Here is a 12,522-nt window from a genome sequence, read left to right as displayed (position 1 = left end):
CACCACAACAGACATACAATTATTGCACTGAAGCTAAAGTTAGAAAGACTTTCACCCAAGCTGTGTGACACAACTACATGAAGTATAAAACTTAGAAAACATCTATCTATCCATCCATCTTGTTCTCATTCCTTTCAGATTATAATTCAATTCAATTTTATTTATTCAGCACCAAATCACAACAACAGTGGCTTCAATGTGCTTCATATTGTAAGATAGACCCTACAGTAATACATACAGAGAAAAACCCAACAATCACATGACCCCCTATGAGCAAGCACTTTGGCGACTGCAGGAAGGAAAAAAGCCCCCTTTAACAGGAAGAAACCTCCGACAGAAACAGGCTCAGGGAGGGGCGGCCATCTGCTGTGACCAGTTGGAAAGAGAGAAGGAAGACAGGAGCACAACAACAACGCAGCAATTTATTGGATTTTGAGAGTTAAAATTTATACATGTTAACTTTTAGTGGAGCTTAGAGCTGTTGATATATTAGAAACAAAGAAAACAAAAAGAACTGTTTTACAACATTATCATTCATGTATACACAATATTTTTAAGAATCACTGTAATTTTGGCACCTCTACAGATTATGTGGGATGAGAACTTTTAAAAGATGCAAATATGTCTTAAATGCCTGAATGGGGTGGATGTAAGTCAGGAGGTAGAGGAAGGTTGGTGGTTCCCTGGCTGCTACAGTCTGCATGCCAAAGCATTCTTGGGCAAGACACTAAACCACAAGTTACTTTCCAGTGTATGAATGTTAAATAGAAAGCACTCAAAAAAACGTGCTGAATTAAAATACAAAGATATGGAAAAAGAATGAGAACAAACCCCCAAAACCTCTAAAATTCAAAACTTGGGGTCAACGACCCAGAGACCTGACAGACATGACAGCTGAAAATGAAATAAAGAATATGTTTGATGAAAATTAGTCACATGAAATCTAATTTTGCACATTCTGGATTCAGGTCTTTCACCATCAGCTGTAGAGACAGGCCTTGTGTTTTATGTGTTACTGTTCATTTATGTTCTTCACTTCTAATGAGTCCTTCAGATGATAAATAATGGTAAGGGAAGCTATTTGCGCTGCAGTACTATACGAGATGAACCATTTTGCAATGTAAGAATTTTAGCTCTTGTTTTAATATTTCATAAATAATAAACAATGGTCACTGCATCGTGCTGTAGCATGTAACCATGGTGGGTTCACTAAACTCTAACTTTTCTTTCACAGCAACACAAAAACACCTTTTTAAGGTAAAACCTCCCACACCTTGAAACATTTAAACAGCATGAAGAGTTACAGGTGTTACATCTTTTTCTGGTCTTCCCTCAGAAAGCAGATGGACTTTATGACGACGTGGGTATGACCAAAGCTGTGACTGAGCAGGAGTATGAAAATACAGAATCTCTGCTGTGAAATGCAGGCACGAGGAGCGTTGGCAGAGTCTTTGGAATAATTTAATTATTCAATCTGAAATTATAATCAATTAGTGAGAAAAAACAACAGTTAAATTACAATTGCCAATGAAAATGTTCGATTCAAATAATTTTTTTTTAGTATAGTAACAATTCACAGCAGGAGTGGCTTCATAGCTCTGTCTATTGTTAGCCAATACATATGCTTTTCACAAAATGTCCAACTATAAGCTGGCTAATGTTAAGCAAAGAGTTTCTTTGCACTGTTTTGAAGCCACCAGGGGTTGATACCTGTGGTTGTGAAAAGACTTTCTCTGGAAGTCTGTGGGAAAATGGTCCTCAGACTTAACTGTTGGCACTTTTCTGATTAGTCTATAGACTCAGCCATTCATTTCGAGTCATACTGAATAAAACTTCATTTTTGTCCCAAATTACAGATTCTGATTTATTTTGATGGTAATATATTTCAAAAACTATTTGATATATGAAGCTAGAAGTTTGCAGCAGTCATTATATATGCTCAAACCTTGGACCATAAAGTTTTTTTTTTTAAATGGAAAATGGAGGTAGTCCAGCAAGAAATGTTCTAAAAATATGCTGCTTTGAGATGGAATGACGCGCCAAAGTCCAAAGAGTGTCAGCGACCTCTTCTTTAATATTTTCTTAAGTTTTCTCAAACATTTTCACTTTAACTTTGGAGAACATCCACAGATTGTTTACAAAAGATTTTGGCACTCATGTTACTCATTGGTTAGTGAAGCAGTATGTTATAATTCAATTCAATTCAATTTTATTTATATAGCGCCAAATCACAACAAAAGTCGCCTCAAGGCACTTTATATTGTACAGTAGATAGCACAATAATAAATACAGAGAAAAACCCAACAATCATATGACCCCCTATGAGCAAGCACTTTGGCGACAGTGGGAAGGAAAAACTCCCTTTTAACAGGAAGAAACCTCCGGCAGAACCAGGCTCAGGGAGGGGCGGCCATCTGCTGCGACCGGTTGGGGTGAAAGAAGGAAAACAGGATGAAAGACATGCTGTGGAAGAGAGACAGAGATTAATAACAGATATGATTCGATGCAGAGAGGTCTATTAGCACATAGTGAGTGAGAAAGGTGACTGGAAGGGAAAAACTCAATGCATCATGGGAATCCCCGGCAGCCTACGTCTATTGCAGCATAACTAAGGGAGGATTCAGGGTCACCTGGTCCAGCCCTAACTATATGCTTTAGCAAAAAGGAAAGTTTAAAGCCTAATCTTGAAAGTAGAGATAGTGTCTGTCTCCCGAATCCAAACTGGAAGTTGGTTCCACAGAAGAGGGGCCTGAAAACTGAAGGCTCTGCCTCCCATTCTACTTTTAAATACTCTAGGAACAACAAGTAAGCCTGCAGTGCAAGAGCGAAGTGCTCTAATAGGGTGATATGGTACTACAAGGTCATTAAGATAAGATGGGGCCTGATTATTTAAGACCTTGTATGTGAGGAGCAGGATTTTGAAATCAATTCTGGATTTAACAGGAAGCCAATGAAGGGAAGCCAAAACAGGAGAAATATGCTCTCTCTTTCTAGTCCCTGTCAGTACTCTTGCTGCAGCATTTTGGATTAGCTGAAGGCTTCTCAGCGAGTTTTTAGGACTTCCTGATAATAGTGAATTACAGTAGTCCAGCCTGGAAGTAATAAATGCATGAACTAGTTTTTCAGCATCACTCTGAGACAGGATATTTCTAATTTTAGAGATATTGCGCAAATGGAAGAAAGCAGTCTTACATATTTGTTTAATATGTGCGTTGAAGGACATGTCCTGGTCAAAAATGACTCCAAGGTTTCTCACAGTGTTACTGGAGGCCAAGGTAATGCCATCCAGAGTAAGAATCTGCTTAGATACCATATTTCTAAGATTTTCAGGGCCGAGTACAATAACCTCAGTTTTATCTGAATTAAGAAGCAGAAAGTTAGCGGCCATCCAGGTCTTTATGTCTTTAAGACATTCCTGCAGTTTAACTAATTGGTGTGTGTTACCTGGCTTCATGGATAGATAGAGCTGCGTGTCATCTGCATAGCAGTGAAAATTTATGCTATGTCTTCTAATGATGTTGCCTAGGGGAAGCATGTATAATGTAAATAGAATTGGTCCTAGCACTGAACCCTGTGGAACACCATAATTGACCTTAGTGTCTGAAGAGGACTCTCCATTTACATGTACAAACTGGAGTCTATTAGATAGATATGATACAAACCACTGCAGTGCAGTACCTGTAATACCTACAGCATGTTCTAATCGCTCTAATAGGATATTATGGTCAACAGTATCGAACGCAGCACTAAGGTCTAGCAGGACAAGCACAGAGATGAGTCCACTGTCAGAGGCCATAAGAAGATCATTTGTAACCTTCACTAAAGCTGTTTCTGTGCTGTGATGAGCTCTGAAACCTGACTGAAACGCTTCAAATAAGCCATTCCTCTGCAGATGATCAGTTAGCTGTTTGACAACTACTCTTTCAAGGATTTTTGATATGAAAGGAAGGTTGGAGATTGGCCTATAATTAGCTAAGACAGCTGGGTCTAGAGATGGCTTTTTAAGTAAAGGTTTAACTACAGCCAGCTTGAAGGCCTGTGGTACATAGCCGATTATTAGAGATAGGTTGATCATATTTAAGATCGAAGAATTAATTAATGGCAGGACTTCTTTGAGCAGTTTATAAAAACCTGAGCTGAGGACATCACGTATTTATTACCTGTTAACTTGTAACTTCTACTCTAATAATAATAACCATAATTTACAACCTGAAATTTATGTTTTGATCAAAATGACCTGAAACTGGTGACTGAGCCCATAATGTCATCAGGAATGTTTTTCTGATGAAGCATAGCATAACAGACTTCCATAATATCGAAAGCCACTTCGCATTAATAATGCACTTTTTAGTCCCATTAGTGTTGTCTAACCTATACTTGTAACATCAGCCAGCTTAACGCATTACATAATAACTTTGCTAAAAACCTATGTAGGGTCTTTACCTTACAATGTGAAGCAGCATAGTGAGAACACAGTTGCTGTACTATACTGTCATGTTTAGGGCAACTAGTAACTCGTTACATGTTAAAAGTACATAACCGTCCAAGTCACGGTGTTTGTTTGCCCTCATTGTTAGACCGAGTGTTCAATTCAATTCCATTTTATTTATATAGTTCCAAATCACAACAGCAATTGCTTCAAGGGGCTTCACTATGACGAGACACACACATCTTTTTTTTAAATTTTTTTTTTATGAAGAAATAAGTTTGCATTTATTGGACAAACCAAACATAAGCAAACTCACACATAGTGTAAAGATGGACCATGTCATGGGGTGACAAATGAAGGGTTTCATTCCAAAATGCCGTACAACCATTAGGACGAAAAAACGCAGTATTTTAAAGGGCACATCATTCATTCAGAAATCTTATTACTTTAGTCACAACAACCCCCTAACGGAGCTTTGCTGTATTTATTTCATGGAGATGCCATTATTCCCACATGCTGTACATTTCATTTTGGAACAAAGCTCTTCAAATATATCTTTTTATTTTTACACTTTTTACATTCTTTTCTTGCTGTACATTTTAAGTCTCATGCTTTGCTTGAAACTGTGCTGTCAGCATTTATCCTCAATCACATGACGAGAGACAATAAAAAGAAGAGCATACAGTATTCAGGATCAATGCTGCATAGTTTCAACTTTGGAATAACACAATTACCTTTTTGTAAACTGTGTGTATATGTGATGGAAAACCATATTAAACCTGTCAAAAGAATACATGCGATGTATCTTGGAAGCTTCACTTCTTTGAAACATTTCAGTATTGGGAGATGATGCATGTCATCAAGAGTCCATCAAGAGCTGCTGAAATAAAGAAATAATGTGTGAAAGGTGGAGCAGTTCATATCATCGCAGAGTTTCTTAAGAAGCTCTGGCAGTAAACCACTGCATGATGGAAAACAGGAAATGGATGACAAATATCAACAGATGTGACTCGACAAAAAACAACAACTAAAACAAGCAAACAAAAAAACCCCTGCATGAGCTTTTAGGAAAGTCTGGGCACAAAAACATGCAAAGAAAACAACAAAATGGAAGCAATAAATAAAGAAAAAGTCCTGGGAATGTTAACAAAACTCCACTGAGAGTGACACCAAAGCAAAGGACCGAGTCACTGCAATCTTTTAACAGAATTTAAAGATGATACAGATCCACCTATAACAAAAGGCTAGGACAACATTCTTAATCTGACCGAGCTAGCCAACAGTTTACAGTAAGAACACTTGAAATGGTTCACGAGGACAGCTGCACATCATTCCCTTGTAGTAAACCTCCGTTAAGGCAATCGGAAAACAGGAAGAGAATTTAGCACTGGCTGAAGCAGAGAGAGTGGGACAGAAAACCTGTAGCAGCCATTGTGATGTGTGGAGAAAATGTTATATTCAAAGCAGCGTCAGCAGGTGACTGAAGCAAAACTGTTATTACAATGAGGTTCAGAGTCGTTATGGACTGCGATAAAACAATATTGACGTCTTTCACTGCGGTCAAGCTTACGCTTCAATTCACGCAGGTTAGAACGAGCCAACTCACAAGTTCTTTTCTCACTTTGTCTTTTTTAAGTGAGACTTTAATCATTGGCTCTTCCTAAACTACACAAATCCCTCTAACCTATCAGAGAACCACACACAGCTTGCTTTTATGTGGAAAAAAAAAAACTGTGAGAGTCATGGACGACTCAAAGCAGATTCATATGTAATTCAAATGTATTGAGATGCAACTCTGTGGGAACTTCGCATTACTGTTTGGTGGTGATGTCTTGATAACATCAGTCACTTGCAGATACTTTTCTGGAGCTTCCAGTTAGTGTGATGTTTCAAATCAGTATGCAGAAGTGGCAGTGAGGCTTCAGACTGCTTTAAATGCTCCATTTCAGACATTTTTTAGCCACAGCCCTGGCCCTGCTTGACCTTCTGTCCGTATAAGATCAGTAAGGAGAAGATGTACACGGTGTACAAGATTTACAAGTCTAAAGAGCCAATCAACAGTTGAAATGAGAAACACTTTAGACAATCATGTTCTTGCACTGACGCAGGGACACAGTAGAGGTTTGTAACAGCTTTATTTGCTGTGCTGTAGATGTGAGTAGTAGCAGAGTCGCGGCTCTCTCCCCAGTCTCAAAGTGGTTTTTAAATAAGCTCCCAGATCCGATTCAAGATGGCTGCTGAGTTGAGAGATTTGCTTATTGAAGGCCTTTGTTAACAGCTCCTTCTAAAATACATACAGCTAAGAACACAGATTAGAAGGTGCTCCTGTTTTCAAAATAACCATCAACTTACTCCCACTGCTCAGGGAGAAGGAGCAAAAGCTGCTGTTAAAGGAAGCTCTGGAAAACAATCGCTGCTGTTCTTACTCTCAGAGAAGAAAAATCTGCAAGCAAGACGGCACCAGAAACCTACCAAACAGATCCCACTGAGATGATCTTGCTTAATAATAACAATTTAATAATAACATAAGCACAAAGAGCCAATGAAAGTTACTTACAGAAGAACCTAATGTTGAGTTAAACACAGAGAAGGCCATGAGAAAGAAAAATATCCAGTTTCGGATTCAGCCAACTTTGCAAGGACGATAAACTTTAGGAGTGTGAGAAAACAGGAAGGCGCACTTAAATCATCTAAATTCTCCTTCAGTGTTCATATTTAGACACAAGACTAAAGTTACCATTAACCATTAAGCCCAAGAAACAAAGAGAAAGAACACTGTGGATTCTTTAAGAAGTCACTTCTCACTCTGAGCATGCTCTCAGTTATTACACCAACCACACCAACATTCAGACTAAATGGTTAAGCTTATTTACAGCAGCTGGTTCGTGGAGTGGATGATGTCAAATAAAACCTTCTTCAAACATATTTAAATGCTTCAGAGTACAAAGAGCTGAGCTGCGGCCACCTTGATCATCATATTTCTGTTACCACTCACTACAGTACGTGTGGGTGTCCCAGCCTGTTCTTATTGGTTGGAACGGAAGTGACAGCACAGGGGCAGATGGGAAAAAACAAACGTAATATACAGTTCAAACGTAGCAGAGTCCTGGCTTATTTTACCTGGGTGCTGTTAGCCTTGTATACAGTGTATGGCTTGGATATGCTGCTTTATGCACATACAAGTCAAACCACCAACAACCCTGTGCCCTGGCACTCTTCTGCAGGAGCTCTTATAGCTCTTCATAATCGCCGTCATCTCTTTTGATTGATGCTGCCCCGCCGCCCAGAAAGTCCTCCAGCTCGTCCACTTCGGTTTTCTTGGTCCTGGATTTCTTTTTCTTTTTCTCCTTCTCATCGGGTGCTGCAGCTTCATCCTTTTCCTTTTTCTTGTGTTTGTGTTTCTTCTTGCTCTTTTCATCCTCCTGTAAGTGACGGCACACAGTTTACTGTAGAACACGCCGGCAGAACCTCAAACGCTGTTCACGACATAAAAAACTGAACTTTTCTATTTCTGTTTAGTTCACTTTCATAGCAAAACAACAAAATCCTTTTAATAAAGGAAAAAAAACCCCTGCAGTTTGCAGACTTGCAGTTTAAAAGACTTTAATCAAGTTTGGAGTCTGAAGCGCCTGACCCCTCACTGGTGAGTGTGTTAGACAAGAATGTCCACTCATTATGTCTTTGAATTTTCATTCAAATCTTTCTAAATAATCATTTATCATTTTACATACACCTTTGTATTCCTCTGTATAACAGCAGCAATGTCTCCACACTATCCTCTTGCTCATCGACCGTCACCACAGCTCAGTACCAGGCATTCAATTTTTAACAGATATTCTATGCTCGATGGTCAATGAGAAAAACGGCTTCATTTCTCTCCTTTAGACACAAAGTACTTACAGTATGTAATATCAACAAAAAGTTTACCTCTTTGCTCTTCTTCTTCTTTTTCTTCCTTTCCTTGGAGGAGTGTTTGCTTTCTTTCTCTGAAAGAGGAGCACATGCATACAGCGCTCTCACAAGTGGTGAACAGCTGATGGAGTCATTTTAAATACGTTTTATGTTGAAGTTAAGTTTCTTAACAAAACCAGCAGAACAGACTATTTCAAAAAGGACAATTGTTTTAACCATGTGTCCAAAGCTTAATAACATGAAAAAAATTACATCCTTGCTTCTAAATTCAGATAAAATCGAGGTTACTGTAATCAGCCCTAAAAATCTTAGAAATATGGTGTCTAGACAAATACTCTGGATGGCATTACCCTGGCCTCAGTTAACACTGTAAGTAATCTTGGACTTGTTTTTGACCAAGATATGTTCTTCATATACATATTAACTAAATACGTGAGACTACTGTCTTACTTTGCAAAATTAAAAATCCTGCTGTTTCAGAGTGATGCTGAAAAACTACTTCATGCATTTATTACTTCTAGGCTGGATTATTGTAATTATGTGTCCTAAAAACTCCCTGAAAAGCCTTTGGTTGATCCAAAATGCTCAAGCAAGAGTACTGACAGGAACTAGCAAGAGGGAGCATATTTCTCCCATACTGGCTTCTTTTGATTGGCTCCCTTAAATTCAGAATGTGATTTAAAATTCTTCTCATCACGTACAAGGTCTTGCATAATAAGGCCACCCCAGCAGAGCACTTCGCTCTCACACTGCAGGCTTACTTGTTGTTCCTAGAGTATTTAAAAGTAGAATGGGAGGCAGAGCCTTCAGTTTTCAGGCCCCTCTTCTGTGGAACCAGCTTCCAGTTTGGATTTGGGAGACATACACTATCTCTACTTTTAAGATTAGGCTTAAAACTTTCCTTTTTGTTAAAGCATATACAGTGGAACCCCGACTTACGAATACCCCGTTTAACGAAAAATTCAAGTTACGAAGGCACTTAACGGCAATATTTCTTCCCGTGTTACGGCAAAATGCCCGCGTAACGAAATCCGCTGGCTCTGATTGGCTGAGCCCAGAATGGCTACAATACCCACAATGCCTTCCGAATCATGTGACAACCCCTTGGCTTTCGTACTTGCGCTTCGCTGTTCCACTTGAACGACGTACTGTTGTTGCCGTTAGTAATTAGCCTATAGCCTATCGTTCACTCAAAAGGCGCGATGGGTGCTTCGACTTACGAAAATTTTCGACTTACAAAAGACCCTCGGGAACAAATTAATTTCGTAAGTCGGGGTTCCACTGTACTGTATTTAGGGCTGGATCAGATGACCCTGAATCCTCCCTTAGTTATGATGCAATAGGTGTAGGCTGCTGGGGGATTCCCATGATGCATTAAGTATTTCTTCTTCAGTCACCTTTCTCCCACAGTATGTGCTTACACACCTCTCTGGATTTAACAATTAGTTAATATTAAACTCTGGCTTCTTCCTGTGAAAAGGGAGTCTTTCCTTCCCACGTTCGCTGAACGCTTGCTTATAGAGGGTTGTCTGACTGTTGGGGTTTTCTTTCTGTTATTTTGGGGTCTTTACCTAACAATATCAAGCGCCTTGAAGTGACTGTGCAATATGAATTGAATCTAAGGGGTTCTGTTGACCCTTTGATTTGATTAGAGTGTTTATCTTTTTGTTTTTATGTGTAGAAATATATTTGTAACTGGCTTCATGCTTATAGTGAATATGGTTGTTTGTTGTGTTCTCCTTGTGCTAGGTTTGTGACCAGTTCCGCAAACTAAAAATAAAACGAACAGTTTTATTTTTTGTTTTCTGTTTTGGGATAAAAATTCTGTTTACAAAATTTAGACTTATTAAATCTACACTTATTCTACACTTATTAAATTAAGTAATTATTATTTATTTATTTTAGGAATAATACATAACTTCTATTTTTTGCATTCAACATTTTAAAAACCCTGCAGTATTAAATATTACTCTTAAGAGCAGTAGTCACAGCTCATCAGCTAATCAAATGTGGAGTTACATCGACAAGTATTTCTGGACTTGCCTTCCTGATCCTCGCTGCTCTCCTTGGTTGCAGGAAGCTCTTCTTGGATCCCGAGACCAAACAGGTCAGTGTCGTCCTTGGGTTTGAAGGTGATCACAGTGGGTTTTAGGGGTTCTGGCACCTTAGCTAACTGCATGTCATCATCAGAGAGGTCAGACAGAAGCTCATCCCTGACTGGAAATGTATCCTGCATTCAAAAGGGATGCAAATGTATATTCACTCAAGAAACAGAACAGAAAAGTTTTAATTCACTTTTTGTCTATTTAATTTCTGTTGCAGATTTTGCTTTCCAAATCTGTGACCTGAACTGACCTCACAGTGGAAGTATCTTGGTTTACCTTTGCAATTTTAGGTGTGTCTGATGCTTCAGAGTCAAAGTCCGGGTCATCCATGACAAATGAAAGCATCTGCTGAGCCACAGGAGCCTCAGGGTCTGTGTCAGAGTCCTCTGCTTTGGGCGTGTTTCCCTTCTTCTTGCCTTGGTGTCGGGCTGGCTGCTCTGCTGCAGGAGTTAAAGTTAGGGAGATGGGTGGTGTGGTTTGGCCCTGGGGATCTGGAGCTTTAGATGCCACCTTTGGTTTTGTGATCATAGGCCTGATTAAAAGAACACGTAAAAAAAACAAAAAACATATCAGATCACAATGCTGCATATTTACACTGATATGTACTGGGTTATGCGTTAGGAATGCCACATCGTTTACACATCAACCTACAGTGGGATAAATTCAAAGACACCTCAAAAATCAAAGTGAAAAAGTGATGCAGCAGGATAATCCACTTTGCCAAAATTTCATTGCAAAAATGGTACTCAGTAGTTTGTATGGCCCCCATGTGCTTGTATGTACGGGGTGGCTGTAGCTGTAGGTCCGCCACCAATCAGAAGGTCGGTGGTTCGATCCCAGGCTGCCTCCTGGCTGCATGCCAAATATCCTTGGGCAAGATACTAACCCCATGTTTGCCTACTGGTGGTGGTCAGAGGGCCCGGTGGCACCAGTGTCCGGCAGCCTCGCCTCTGTCAGTGCGCCCCAGGGCAGCTGTGGCTACAATGTAGCGTGCCATCGCCAGTGTGTGAATGTGTGTGTGAATGGGTGAATGACTGAATGTAGTGGGTTTGGGGTCCTTAGGGACTGAGTAAAGCGCTATAGAAATGCAGGCCATTTACCATTTTACCATTTATGTATGTGTGACAACATCGGGGCATGCTCCTAGTGAAACGACAGCTGATGTCTCAGGACCCACTGCACCAGTGTAGGGTCTGACAGTGGGTCTGGTCATTTCAACATGATACCTAGTGTCACTCAGGGTGCCAGTGCCTAGCCTATAGCCTATAGCGGTCTGTGCGTCCCTCCATTGATATGTCCCCCCGACAATACCAAACCAGTCAAGTTTAACGATGTTACAGACAGAATAACGTTCTCCATGGCTTCTTCAGACTGTTTCAAATCTGTCACATGTGCTCAGGGTGAACCTGCTCTCGTCTCTGAAAAGCACAGGGTGCTAGTGGTACAGTTTCTGGTATTCTATGGCAAATACCAATCGGGCTACATTGGTACACAGGGCCCAACTAAAGGATGTTGAGCCCTCAGGCCACCCTCATGAAGTCTGTTTCTGATGATATGTTCAGAGACACTGACATCAGTGGCCTGCTGAAGGTCATTTTGTAGCTCTGACAGAGCTCACCCTGTTCCTCCTGGGACAAAATAATACCAGCTGATGGGTTAATGACCTTTTGTGACTCTGTCCAGCTCTCACAGAGTAACTACCTGTCTGCTGTATTCTCCGCCATGTTCTTGAAACTGTGCTGGGAGGCACAGCAAACCTTATGGCAAGTGTATGTATTGATGTGCCATTCCGGAGGAGTTGCACTACCTGTGCAACCTCTGTGGGTCCCAATATAGCCTCATGCTGCCAGTAGTGACACTGGTCCTAATCAAATGCATACAACTAGAGAAAAACAGTCAGAAAAGATCAGGAGGCAGAAAATGCCAGTGGCCTCCACCTGTAAAACTATTCCTGCTTTGTTGTCGCATTGTTGCCCTTCTAGGGCACCTCTTGTTAAGTGAACTGATTAACAACCTCCTCTGCTACTTAACTGACAAGGTCAATATCCCAGAGGTTTCACTGACTTGATGCTAAAC

General features: G+C 40.1%; 1 protein-coding gene across 3 annotated transcripts in view; it reads right to left on the bottom strand.

Annotated features, from left to right (window-relative positions):
- Window positions 1-4,654: 4,654 nt before the first annotated feature.
- rabl6b (RAB, member RAS oncogene family-like 6b) overlaps window positions 4,655-12,522 on the bottom strand; it is a 24,498-nt gene continuing 16,630 nt past the window's right edge. For all 3 annotated transcript variants that reach the window (XM_019365545.2, XM_019365547.2, XM_019365546.2), the window contains 4 exons: window positions 10,723-10,978; window positions 10,385-10,571; window positions 8,357-8,415; window positions 4,655-7,851 (listed from right to left, as the gene is read on the bottom strand). In XM_019365545.2, coding sequence (XP_019221090.1) covers window positions 7,660-7,851; window positions 8,357-8,415; window positions 10,385-10,571; window positions 10,723-10,978 — 694 coding nt within the window. In that variant the 3' untranslated portion in view covers window positions 4,655-7,659. The remainder of the gene's footprint in view (window positions 7,852-8,356; window positions 8,416-10,384; window positions 10,572-10,722; window positions 10,979-12,522) is intronic.

The sequence above is a fragment of the Oreochromis niloticus genome, linkage group LG12 (assembly GCF_001858045.2).
Source record: "Oreochromis niloticus isolate F11D_XX linkage group LG12, O_niloticus_UMD_NMBU, whole genome shotgun sequence".
Lineage (NCBI taxonomy): Eukaryota > Metazoa > Chordata > Actinopteri > Cichliformes > Cichlidae > Oreochromis > Oreochromis niloticus.
This window is presented reverse-complemented; position numbering and strand designations above follow the sequence as displayed.